This window comes from Canis lupus, chromosome 15 (assembly GCF_011100685.1).
Source record: "Canis lupus familiaris isolate Mischka breed German Shepherd chromosome 15, alternate assembly UU_Cfam_GSD_1.0, whole genome shotgun sequence".
Taxonomy (NCBI): domain Eukaryota; kingdom Metazoa; phylum Chordata; class Mammalia; order Carnivora; family Canidae; genus Canis; species Canis lupus.
The window spans coordinates 40,226,458-40,240,485 of NC_049236.1; the positions used below are offsets into that span (position 1 = coordinate 40,226,458).

Genomic DNA, 14,028 nt, shown 5'->3' on the forward strand with positions numbered 1-14,028 from the left:
TGTATATAAACATTTAGCTAAATCTGTGTAAGCCAGTTACACATCTAAAATGAATTAAAAAAAATAAATAAAATGAATTTTTAACATATTGTTTGCTCAGCTGAAGATCTTTTATTAAATGTAAGCAGTTATCGAGGTTACTTTTAATTGAAACTACTTTCAACTTTCACACAACAAAATCACAATTAAGATTTGAGTATAATCACTCAATCGAGTATGAGAAAAGCTCAAAGCAGTTTTGGAAATAACACAAATTTTTGGCTATTTTTGATTTTTAAAATTGTTCATTATGTTCTCCACATCTTCAGGACTGTTTTCAGTTTCTCTCTTTAATATAACTTACTGGTAAAAAAAAAAAAAAACAAAACCTTACTGGTTTAGTTTCCTTGGGATTACATTAGGTTGCACGGCAATTACTGAGGCCCAGTGAAGGTGTATTTTATTTTAAATCTTCATCAGTTTGAAACCATGACCTTTTCACCATCTTGCCTCTGCAAAAAGCTTTGTGTTTTGACTCAAAGTCTTCGGCACCTATGACTGTAGAGAGAGCTTTGATTTTCAACTTTTTAGAAATCACATCAAAACTATCGAACTAACAAATAAATATTAGAAGTTCAAAGTAGACATAGAACTTTTGTATTGAAGTATTTTGTCTTGTTCACTGGGCAGTATGTGCTAAAGGTAAAGATTGTCACCTTGAAGGATTCATTTGAAAATGTCCTTGCAGAAGTGATCACTTTCTATTTAGGAAAGTTTACAGAAGTCCTTGTATTACAACATCCCCTACTTTGTCATGTTGGACTTTAATGAATGACTTCCTGCCAGAAGTTCCATACCCCTTATATTGCATTTTATGAAAGTGTGTTTCATATTTCTTCTAGAGCAGAGGAAGGAAAACACCTTATATTTTAGGGAATCTAAATGTGATTTCACAGTTTACCATAAATACTGTTGCATCCTGGACTTTGGAGCTCTTTAACTTCTATATTTTAAGAATTGCATTGATTTAGAAAATTTTATGTTAAATTAATCCCTTACTGGCTTAACATCTGTAGTCTTTAAGTCTTGAATCCTGAACTCCAAATATTAATGTTCTCCACTGCCACAATCTGAATTTTCAATGACTTTGAAATTATAACAATATTTTATGTTTATTGTAAAAAACATGGAGAAGATAAAGAATAAAGCAAAATATACCCATAATTTTATAGGTGAGAAATAACCTGCGTATCCATTTGGACTGTTTTCTTCCTGTCTTTTTTTCTAGTCATATAAAATGATGTTTTTTTTAAAAAAATATATACTTAGGACAAATTTATCTGTATCCTTATATCCATTTCCCCACATTTTCATTATATCTTAAGCATTAAATATTCTTTAAAGGCAGACTATATTGACCTGAATACCTCCTTTATGTTGCTGCTTTTGTGCCTTCTTACATTCCTATACTGTTCTCTAACAAAAAACAATTGTTAAAAATTTGTAGAATTTTGGTTATTAAGAATTGTAGTTATTAATCAAAACTACTTCTGTGTGAATTTATGAGCTCCTGACCAAGACAAACAAAGATAAATAAGTTGGGCTCCTATTTATTAGTCTATTTAGCAAGTCATTTGCTTTTTGGTTTATATAATAATATTTGTCCATGTCTGAAGCACTAGAACATGGGACTATTGGTAAATCCATTTCTCTTATTTCTAACAGCCTGTATTTGTAACTGCTTTGATATGGGGGGTATTTAAGACTGGCAGGAGCCCAGATTGATGTTGCATCTTTACAACTGAGTATATGTGTGACTTTGGACAAATTATTCTTTCTTGTGGCACCTTCTTTTCAAAAGTAGAGACTAAATGAGATGATAGAGTGCATAGCCCAGAGCCAGCCTTTAGGTGGTATTGAATATTCTTATTTATCTTTTGTCTTTGCTATTATGAGGTCTTTGGTTATTGAACAGAACAAAGGCAGCTACCCATAGCAGAGGTTGAGAAGCAGCAGAACTTCTCCCTACTTATTCTGAGGGAAAAACCAAATAACCCATTTTAATTCCTGTTGAGAAGCTTAGTCTCAACAGTTAATTTCACCACGTGCATGCATTTAAGAAGTTCACTGTGCCTGCAGTGCTTGACAGTCACTGAAATGCATGCTGGTGTCCCAAAGAACAGACTTGTGGTTTCCTTCTCATTATTCAGTAGCTGGTTTCTATATAAATGTCAATGTTCCTTTAATACATTAGTATGGATGAATAGTAATGGCTTCCATTTACTGAGCACTGAGCATTTGACAGCTAAGAGCTTCTCATGCATTATCTCATTTAGTCTTCATGGCTATTCTGTGAGACTATTATTATCACCCCTATTTTATAGAGGAGGAAACCAAGATTTAGAGAGATTCAGTGTTTTCTAATAAGAATTTCAATGCTGGTTTGCAGGACTCCAGAATCTGGGCTTATAGCTTTCCTTGAAGCTCCATGGGCCGTTGTTTTATAATTATCACGTAGCTGTAGTCATTCATTCAGCCTACATTTGTTGAGGGCCTACTCAGGGTTAGGTACTGTTCTAGGTATTAGGTGCATGCAGGTAAAAGTTCCTGCCCTTCTGAAGCTTCACTTTCTATTATATTAGGTTACTTGTGTCCATGTCCCTTCTTGAATCAGTATTCTTATATGATAGTGACTGTGTCATATTCTTTTGAGTTTTAGGGATGTAACTGAAATTTATTCAAGGCTAAGAATAATTTCTGGGCTTATGAAATAATTATTTCTACAAAAACATTAAAAGCTAGGGCATGCCCCACTCTATTCATTAGGCCATCTTTTTATTTTAGCACTGGCTTTTTAGCCTTTCCAGACTCCTCAGAATTGGAAATGTTCTTAGTGACTATATTAAGACGCATTTATTTATTTTTTTAAACATTCTTTTTTTTTAATTTTTATTTATTTATGATAGTCACAGAGAGAGAGAGAGAGAGAGAGAGAGAGAGAGAGAGAGAGGCAGAGGGAGAAGCAGGCTCCATGCACCAGGTCTCCAGGATTGCGCCCTGGGCCAAAGGCAGGCGCCAAACCTCTGCGCCACCCAGGGATCCCTTAAGAAGCATTTAAAGGTTTATTATTGGTAGTGATAAAACTACTTTTTGATATCTTGGTGACTTTGACGTCCTTAAATGTTCTATAGGTGTGTGGAACAGCATTAAAAAAAAAAACCCTCTTTAGAATACACCAGAAATACATCAGACAAATCAAATATAAGAGGTTAAATTACATCACAGAATAAATAAAAGTGTCCTGGTGTAACTGAGAAATAAATGAAGTAGCAGGGAAGTCCAAAACTGTGATGGGAAAAATGATACCTTTTTTCCTGTGATAGCAAGAATATTAAATCCTTTTCTAAGAATGAATTATTATAATTTTAGAGATTATATAAAGTATATTTGTTGAATGTCACTTTTTCGCCAATATGAAGCTGAGAATGTTAAATGTCCTTGGCTGGAGGCTAACATGTTTTATTCTTCACCTAGGAAGTCGTCAGTAAATAGTATGAAGTGTGTGGTATTTTAATAAAGTAATTGCCTTATTTTTACATTGGAAATACAATTAAACCTTTTTGGTCCCATAAGGAGCAAATGGCTGGTAATGTTTCTCATTTTTTTTTTGAAAAGTCATTTTTCCAAAAGGGAGGATCATTGGCAAATCAGCTGACTGTTCATTTTAGATTTTGACATTGCTTCTCTTTGGGACCCTAATGCTGGGCTCTCTGATAACCAGTGCAAACTCCATGAATATCTTTCATTTCTTTAGAAGGAGGTGTGGATTTGCAAGGCTACCAGCTGGATATGCAAATACTACCTGACGGCCCAAAGAGTGATGTGGACTTTTCAGAGATTCTTAATGCAATACAAGAAAGTAAGTTTCACTCAAATTTTAATTTGACCGTGAAAGGAGAAACTATTCTAATATTTGGGAGGGTTAATAAAACTAGAAACCTTAAATGACAAGCTTAAAAAAATGTCTTAAGAGGGATACTGTGTAAAATAATTTTGAGACCAGAAGAGATGGTTAGTGAAATGAAGATTTAATTTGTGAAACTGAGCCACATAGTATTGGGGTCTTTGAATAAGCCTGATGGAAGAACTAGAGTTCTATATTTAGAATATTGTAATATTTATAAATCACTAGGTACTATAATATTTTAGGTTTCTTGATTAATCATGATCAAATAAAGAATTTTTGAGAATACTATTACTAGAATATTATTCCTTTGCTCAGATATGAGTAGTAAGAACTAAATGTTGATACTAACCTAAAATAAAACCTTTATTCTCGAAAATGGTGTCTTGAGTCACTGATGATGGGCTGTGAACCAGAAGTGACTTCTGTCTTCTAAGCATTTTCATTGTTTTCTCTTCTTACATTACTTTGTTTTATAGTTTTTACTAAGAATTTTGTCATAATCAATACATTTACTCTAATTGTAGATTTAGCATTGAGGATGGATGAGGTGGTATCATAGACTAAGTCATTCACATTCGTGTTTTATTATTAGAGCTCTAATACTAGATAGTAATACTCTTTTAAGATCAAGTAGTATTCTACAGTATTGCACTCGAAGGGGTTAGATCTGAAGAGCACTGCAGGAAGAACCACTGTAATTTTTTGCTACTTTTGGTTTTGTGACACTGTATTTCTATACTAAATTTTTAATGAACAACTTTAGGGATTTCCATAACAGTTATTCCCTTTTGTCATCAGACTGCCTTCCTGACCTTCTGAGATAATTAATGCTTTCACTTTATAGGTAGGACAACTGAGGGTGGGAGAAGTTACATACCAAGGTAATATGATCAAGAATGGAGACCAGGAAGGAATGGAGGGTCTCCTATCCCTCATTTAATTTCTTTCTGAATGTGCTCAGTATGAGGTTTAAACACATCAAGGGGAAGGATCCTGAAATTGAAGATGAGGCTGGTTCTAAAAGAAATATTTTTAATGAAAAATACAAGAGGACCAGCTATTCGTTCTGCTTGGGCAATCCCTTCATATTAAGTTAATGAATAACAGAGAAAAAAATCTCCCCAGGAGATTAAAAATCCAATTAATAGACATTGAAGAGAAAATAATTTTTTCATGGAAAGTTATAAAATTCTGTAATTACCTCATCTGATTTGAAAGATGATAGATTATATAGTATTGAAAGGATTTTTTAAAAATTTTAATAAATGATAAAAGTTGGCTTCTATGTAAGTGTGGGAGATGAACTTAAAATTTTTTAGGGCTTCATGAACTTATATCAAAATGAATTAAATGTTCAGGAAGTTATTTTTTATAGTAAATTATGTTAGCATATCTTACTAAAGGCACATTCATATATGATAACATTTATTGTTTAGAATGGTGAGTGAGTTCTTTAGAAGTTTATGAATTATATTTAAATTTTAAAATAAGAAAAGGGAAATATACTTAAAGTGCAAATCAACTTTTTATAGGTTTTTAAAAAATATTTTATTTATTTATTCATAGAGACACAGAGAGAGAGAGAAGGAGTGAGAGAGACAGGCAGAGGGAGAAGCAAGCTCCACGCAGGGAGCCCGACATGGGACTTGATCCTGGGTCCCCAGATCACACCCCTGGCTGCAGGTGGCGCCAAACCACTGCACCACTGGGGCTGCCCAACTTTTTATAGGTTTAAGAATTTTCTAATACTTTGGAACTAATCTATTTTCTTGTTAAAAAAATAAGTTTTAGGGATTCCTGGGTGGCGCAGTGGTTTGGCGCCTGCCTTTGGCCCAGGGCGCGATCCTGGAGACCCGGGATCGAATCCCATGTCGGGCTCCCGGTGCATAGAGCCTGCTTCTCCCTCTGCCTGTGTCTCTGCCTCATTCTCTCTCTCTCTCTGTGACTATCACAAATAAATAAAAAATTAAAAAAAATAAGTTTTATGCTCTATAGGTTTGGGAAGCTGCCTACATGGCCCGAGTCATTTCTGGTAGGAAAGATTTAGGCCATTTACCTACCTTCAGTTTCACCCTACATTCCAAATATGATTCAGATATTTAACAGGTTAATTGAAATTTCTAAGTATAAAAATACATAGTTTGGTTCTTCAAGGGACTGTACCTTAGATTATTGTTTATAGCAAACTTTGAGAGACCAACTTACAAAAATTTAAAAATATATAGGATTTGGACATCAAGGAAATTCCTTCTTTCCTACAAACGTTTTTGTTAAGATAGAAAGTTTTCGTTATTTTCTTGAAATTTTGTGGACGTATATGTATGACCTTTAAGATCAAGCTAGAAGAGAGAATTTGAAACATTTTTTGAGTGTCTAAGGTAGTCCAGCCATTATTGGTAAGTGCTCTTCCATATTCTTTTCTTTTCAAATTAAGTTTTATTTAATTGAGAGAGAGAGAGAGGGAGAGAGAGAGCGCGCGCACACACATGAGCAGGAGGAAGGGCAGAAGGAGAAGCAGGTTACCCACTAAGAAGGAAGCCAGATGCGGGGCTCAATCCCAGACCCTGAGATCATGACCTGAACCAAAGGCAGATACTTAACCATCTAAGCCACCCATGTGCCCCCATACTACCTCTTTTCATTCTTAAAACAACCCTACAAACAATAGTAGTTTCTGTTTTCTCCATTTTAAAGGTAAAAAACTGGTTATGCCTCCCCAGAGCTATATGGTTAATATTCGATAGTCAGTATTTAATCGTATGTTGGCCCTTGTTTTGAAAATGAAAAATTAAATAAAAATGATTAGAAAAAATGAACTACTCTGGAGTTTTTTTTTTAATATTTTGTTATGTGTTGATGCAAGAATTCTTACTCATGCTTCTACATTGAAAAATATGTTTACATTTTCTTCTCTGGTGCTTATGCCCTAACAATGGCTTCATCTGTTTAAAAGAGTAAGTCCTATAGTAGCTGGCCATCCAAAAATTGTTTCTTGGCTTCCCTCATAACAGTTGTATAGCTTGTAAGGAAGGAAAGAGTTATTTTATCCATTCATCCATCTATCCATCTCACCTGTCATGTACTAGGCAGGCACTATGTTACACATAGTATTTTAACGTGATGGTGAACATCTTGGTGCACAGTTCAGCTCAAAAGAAATTAAAACACAGATCACATTTGTTCTGTGGTTCAAAATGAAAACAACTTGATTGCTTTGAGGAAAGCATTTATATATAGCCGTATAATGTAAGGCTGTGTGTGTGTGTGTTGTGTTTTCCTTGATGTACTTCCCCCCCCCCCCCCCCCCCCGCCGCTCTGTTCCCCATTTCAAGATGGCAACTAGGTCCCCTGAACTCCTTTGTTTCAGTAGAGCTCTGTGTTGCCTGAAGTTCAGGGCTTCTGTTTCTGAAAGCCCAGGCTTCTGAGTGGCTAATGCTTAGTAAAGACCAACATACACACAGAGACAGCCACATAGAGAGACAGAGGGAGAAAAGGAATTTCTTGTCCAGGGCCCTTAGATTGTCCTGCAGTGGTAGCATGGCTTCCTGTGGGTGGTGGAGAAAAGAGAGATGACTGGTCGGGAGCCTGCACCTGAGCCACCTGAACTGCCAGCCTTGGCTAAGATTCTCCAGCCAGAGGAAGGAGCAGATCTTCCATAATTCAGGGCACTTTGGGGGCTCTGGGAAGGTGGCAGCTTCATCTTCTGGTTCCTTTGTTGTATCTCAAGTACCTTAAGCAGAGTATTGGGTATAGTAGTTGCTCAACAAATTTTGTTAATGAACGAGTGAAGGAGTGAATTCTTTTTTTTTTTCCACTTGAATTTTTTTTTTCATTTTTTATTTTATTTATTTATTTATTTTAATAATAAGTTTATTTTTTATTGGTGTTCAATTTGCCAACATACAGAATAACACCCAGTGCTCATCCCGTCAAGTGCCCCCCTCAGTGCCCGCCGCCCAGTCACCCCCACCCCTTGCCCTCCTCCCCTTCCACCACCCCTAGTTCGTTTCCCAGAGTTAGGAGTCTTCCATGTTCTGTCTCCCTTTCTGATATTTCCTACCCATTTCTTCTCCCTTCCCCTCTATTCCCTTTCACTATTATTTATATTCCCCAAATGAAGGAGTGAATTCTATTCTAGACTTGTAAAGTGGGTGGCTCAGCAGTAGTAGTGTGACTTGGAGATCTGAGTGGTCTCAAATATTCTGCTGTTTATAAAACCTCCATAACCTTTTACAGTCCTGCATAGGTGAGGTAGAGGGGTGAGGATGTTGGCAGGCAATAACTGGAATTAAATGGTCTCCCAGGCCCATTGGAGTGGGGACTTAGAGACAGATTTAACTTGATGTAATGATGACGAGGTCATGAGGTCAATTCCTACTCTTAAGTTTGCCTAGTAAGGTTCATACCCTCTAACAGTCCAAGGATTTTAGTGCCTACTATATTATGTACTATAATATCAATTAAAAATATTCTGCTTTTTTTTTAGTCACCCAATTTTAAAAATCTGGACATTTTTGTGAAGTAGACATTTAGAAATATTTCATTCTAAAATTAGATTGAGAATTTGAAGCTCTATGGTGCATGAAGCAGGTGATTGTGTGTATGTGTATGGGCATTTATTATATTAGCAAACCAATAAGAAAGATATCATTCAAAGGTTATACTCAACCTTTCAATTCTTGCTTTAAATTATTAACAGTGTCCAGCCTTTTCTAGAGATCATTCCTCTCCCCTCCCCCCATTTTTTGTCACCCATCACCCCTCCTGCTTTGTCCTTAGTTTTTCTTTTCTTGATATCTAATATATATAGATATAGACTGTGGAGACTCTCACATGGCACTCATACCATGGCACGTTATTGTGTTATGTAGTCCCTTAGGTCCTAATGAAGGAGAGAGAGCAAAAAGCAAAGTGTTTGAAATAGGAACATGGATCCTGGAAGGATCATTGCTATCCTGTAGTCTGACCCTCTGTACTTATATATGTGTCTATATAAATGCAGTGCCGTTCCTGCACTGGTGGCATTCTTGTGCTTCTGTGCCTGTGGAGACTGAGTCATTTCTCAATGACATCCAGTGAGTCATTTTGAATCCAATTTCTTGAGCCCTGATTTCCAATTTTATTTTTAATCCATATGGTCATGCTTTTTCAAAGGGGAAGATGGGGAAGAGGGAGGTGCTGACATATATTGAACACATAATCTTGCCTGACAACTCTGTGGTTGACCTTTTACACATATTATTATATTTAGTCTTGAACTCTATTTGCCTTAATTTCCACATCTGATAGAGGGGGGCATAGTTAGAGTAAATCTAGTAAATCTAGTAAAGCCCTCAGTATGGTGCCTGGCAAATGGCAAGTACTGCATAAATGTTGGCTGTACCTTGTCATTCCTCTCAACAATCCTATGTGGTACATTGTATTATTCTCACCAAAAAGATAAAGACGTTAAAGCTTGTCTGAATCCATATTCTTTCCAAAGAAGGAGAACAAGCTATGGTCAGGAGAATCTGAGACCTTTGATGCAGAATATCATTGGCTTCATTTCACATGGTGAAAAGGTAACCAAGGCTATTGAGCAAAGCTTGAATTAGGTACTTGGTTCTTTTCTAAGTATCATTCTCAGGTCATAAGAGGTACCATTATTATCTGCCTTGTTATAGAAGTAATCAAGGTCTCTGTCCTTTTCTTTAGAATGAAGTAGTAGAAAGAAAAACTCTTCATAAGAAGAGTCCATAGGACATGCTGTCCCAGGAACAAGTCAGTGATGTTTGCCCTGTAACAGACTGTCCTGTGGGTGCCCCATGCTATTGTCTATGTTTTTTTTTTTAATAAATGGTACTATTACTGAGCCAGGAAATGCCAATGAAAATTTTTTAATAACCACATTTTTAAAAAATGTTATAACTTCTTTCTTTTTTCTTTTTTTTTTGCGAAGATATATTTTAAATTTTAAAGTATTTCAAGGGAATCTCTGGGTAGCGCAGTGGTTTGGCACCTGCCTTTGGCCCAGGGCGTGATCCTGGAGACCCGGGATCGAATCCCACGTCAGGCTCCCAGTGCATGGAGCCTGCTTCTCCCTCTGCCTATGTCTCTGCCTCTCTCTCTCTCTCTCTCTGTTACTATCATAAATAAATAAAAATTAAAAAAAATAAAGTATTTCAAGTAAACTGCCCATGGCAGGAAAAAAATGCTTACTTTCGTATCTATAACAATTAGAACCCTAGCTTTCTTTCCCTGGGTTTTCTTTGGAGAGGTGTTAGTACAGCCATTTAATTGTTGCTGTAATGCAGAGGTTTCCAAACTTTAAAGCAGGTGACTGAGTTGTTTGGGAGTAGCTGGGGGTAGAGGGCATAGCCCACTCAATTTCCTCTTTGTCCATTCGGTGGCCCCTGAAGCTCCTCCAAAAGGATTTTGGGGTTACAGGAAACACACTTGGAAAGCCACTGGCCTTTGGAAAGGAATAAAACTAGCTAAAGGAGGATCTATGTCTTTTCCAATTACTTTATTTGGAGTTTTCCAAATTAGGCCCTTTTTTTTCCTCTCATTGGTAAACCAAACAGTGTCTGCCTTAGGGACGTTATAAGATTCATTTGAAGCATATTGAGCAGAGTCCTAGGCTTGCTGGTATCATACAAATGTTTAGTGTGTGGTCTTTAAAATTCCAGCCTAAGGTCCTCAAAGCTGTGCTGAGTCTGTGTGTTTCTCTGAATTTCTAAAAACATTTCATTTGATATATTAAATTTTTTAAAGTGTCAGACTTGTTCAGTGACAGATGTAAAGTCTAGGTTTATTCAGATAAATATTAAAATGATGACAATATAGTTGGATGACAGTTAAAGGACTTCTGTGCTTGAAAGCCAAACATGGCTTTTTTTTTTTTTTAGATTTATTTATTTGAGAGAGAGAGAGAGAGAGAGCACGAGCAAGTGCATGAGTAGCGAGGAAGAGGGCGGGAGGGGCAAAGGGAGAAGGGGGAAACAGACCCACTGAGCAGGGAGCCCAACACAGGGCTCTATCCCAGGACCCCAAGGCCATGACCTGAACGGAAACCAAGAGTTGGATGCTTAATGGGCTGAGTCACCCACGCACCCCAAGCCAAACATGATTTAAGAACAGTAGGATGCTTTCCACAGAAATAAGGAGCCAGTTAGAAACAACATGGATTTAAGGGTAAGAACTCGGTTAGATTTCATCTCTGTCACTTACTAGCTGTGTGAGAGACACTTACTTACATAGTGTCTCTGAACATGGCTTCTTACTCATAATCCCCTTGCCTAAGGTATTTTGAGGGCAAAAAGGGAAAACAGACCTGAAAGTCCTCAATACAATGTAGTGAGTGCCCTGCTTAGTGTCTTCTTTCCCACTTCTTCATATTCAATCTCTGAGAGAGAAACAGATACTTTCAAGCAATTGCACTAAGATAACTAGAATGGAGAAAAAAATGGATAGAATCTTATAACTAGTTTTTATTTACTTAAAAATGGGCACTGAGCACCTCCTATTTGCCAGTCCTTATGTCAATTTTAGAACTGCTTTGGGCCTTCACCTAGAAAAGACCCTAGGGCTAGATGTAAAGATGAGCTTGTTATAAAACAGCTAGCTAAATGTTCAAATTAAGATTTAAACAAGCCATTTTTTCCATTCTAAATTATTGCTGAAGGTGTTCTTTTTTTCATGTTTTGTAATGAGGCTTTGAGGTCAATATGCAATATCTTCAGAATTCTGAATATCAGATGTAATAATTGGGAACTCGGGACAAAAATAGTAAAATGAACTGGCCCTCTGGAGGACAAATATAGATACCTGGATTACACTACACGGTCCTCTCGTGTTGTCTTCAGTGGCCTAATATTTCACTTTATTTTCTCTGCATTAGAAAATATTGAGATGTAAGTATTCCTGTACTATAATGCCGGTGTGGGGTTTTTCTCCTGCATTTGAGGAATAGAGTTAAAAAAGCAGTGAGTTGAGCTTTTTGATTTTTTGGTATCTCTCTAAAAGACACACTTTTTGTTTTCCTTGCCTTTGTGGCACTGATTCGATTTCATCCACACTTGTCTTGTTCATGTCTGTACCTCTAGCAGCTAACCTAAATACTGGCTCTGTAAACAAATGTCAGAAGATACTTAACTTGTTTATTTGAGCCCTTGAAACATATTTGTGACCTTTTCCCCCCTGGTGAATGAATAATGGCTAATAATCCAAATGATTTTCACTAAATAAATAATCACCAATATTTAATGAGCATATTCAGTACTGTTGAGGTAAATTTGCCTTCCCATCACGTAAAGAGCATCAGGATCTACTTGCCTCATAGCCCTCTGATTTCTCTGCTCTGTCTCTGTTCTGGAATGGTATAACAAGTTAGCCTACAGAAATCACTTCCCTATGCTGAGTTTGAGTTTTACTCAGACTTGACCAGATTTTTGGTCTCCCAGGCAATTTGAGGTTCTTGAGTCTTGTGTAGCTGTTATATGTAAGTCTTTACTGTTTTGTTCCCTGGTCTTCTTAGGCTGAGTGCCTGTTTTGGGTTTGTTTTTTGTTTTTTTTTGGGGGGGGGGTTGTGGGTTTTTTTTTTTTTTTTTTTTTTTTTTTTTTTTGTGAAGGAGAATCATTTGAGCCTCTTTCTTGCTTTCCAAATGTACGGCATCTACCTGTTGCCACTCACGTTCCCAATTCTGTTCACATAGCCCTTCCCAAGTTTATGCAGTGCAGGTCTGTTTCTGGGTTGCATGGAACTTTTGCATTCTCTTTCCTCTTGTCATTCTTTTTTTTGTTTTGGGTTGTTGTTTTTTTTTTAGATTTTATTTATTTATTTGTTTGTTTATGAATGAAAGGGACAGAGGAGAGACAGAGGGAGAGGGAAAGAATCTGAAGCAGAGACTGCACTGAGTAAGGAGCTTGAGGTGAGGAGCTCGACATGGCCGCTTAACACCAGGCTTGATCTCCCAACCCTGAGATTCATGAGCTGAAACCAAGAGTTGGACAGTTAGTTGACTAAACCACCCAGGGGTCCTTCTCCTCTTGTCATTCTTAATTAACTCCTCAGAACATTTGGTTCTTTCTTATTTAATGGACGTAATAGCAGAATTCTACTAAGCAGATAATTATCAAACATTTTGGGGAGGGGAGAAGTATGATGAAAGTGAGGGGATCCATTAAAAGTAACCTTGTTTGTATGTAGAGGATCTTTGTCATATCCATGCCCTGGATGGAGAGGCCCCACTGCCACGGTCACTGATGGTGAGCTCTGTGAGGACAGGGGCCATGGCTGCCGCGTCCAGTACTTGATATAGCCCAGCATAGGGTCCAGGTAAGGTAGGCACCCACCAAGTACTGGTTGTATAAACAGATTTTTAAAAATTGATTAATTTTGGAAGTTGGGGCTATTTTTCTCCTTAAAGAAATGATGTAAGTTTGCATCCAAGGATATTGTACATGGTTTCTAAAACTTCACTTGTAAAGCTGCTCTGTCAGTAACAATAGTGGAGTATTGATAAGGGTACATGTTTCTTCTCTCTGTATAATTGCTACCTGTTCTATAGTCTTCTTACTGATCCTGTGTTCAGCTGAACATTTTTTGACAGATAAGCGTCTTTAATCCCTGCTCAGGCTCTTGAGAGGCTGACAGGTGATAATGGTGCCTTAATATCACTTAATTCTCTAAAAATCAGGTTGCACAACAACCTGATTTCCCTTGAGCACTTAGGTAACATTAGCCCCCTAACAACTTCCAGACAATAATACTGATGGGCAGGTGTAGGGGAAACAAAGGGCTTCTCTTCCTTTTCCAAGTTAGCTGGTCCCTCTAGAATCAAATAGTTGGGTCTTTAATGTAGAACACAATTTTTCAGGCTCAACACTATTGATGTTTTGGGTTAGATAACTCTTGGAGAGGGCTATTCTGTACCTTGTAGGATGTTTAGCAGTATCCTTGGTCTCTACCCACTGGATGTTAGCATTACCCCCTCTCCTTAGCCATGATAATAAAAAGTGTCTCTGGACAATGCCATATATCTCCAGGGTGGCAACATGGTCCAGTTGGGAACCCCAGAATATATAGGGCTTGTTGAACCGAT

The 14,028-nt window shown here is 37.1% G+C and overlaps 1 protein-coding gene across 6 annotated transcripts in view; it reads left to right on the forward strand.

The window, feature by feature from the left end:
- The window catches only part of ANO4 (anoctamin 4), a 404,256-nt gene that overhangs the window by 189,756 nt on the left and 200,472 nt on the right, over positions 1 to 14,028 (forward strand). For 5 of the 6 annotated variants that reach the window (XM_038558801.1, XM_038558802.1, XM_038558799.1 and 2 more), the window contains one exon: positions 3,794 to 3,898. The exons of the other annotated variant lie outside the window; for it this stretch is intronic. In XM_038558801.1, coding sequence (XP_038414729.1) covers positions 3,794 to 3,898 — 105 coding nt within the window. The remainder of the gene's footprint in view (positions 1 to 3,793; positions 3,899 to 14,028) is intronic. 6 annotated transcript variants of the gene reach the window in all.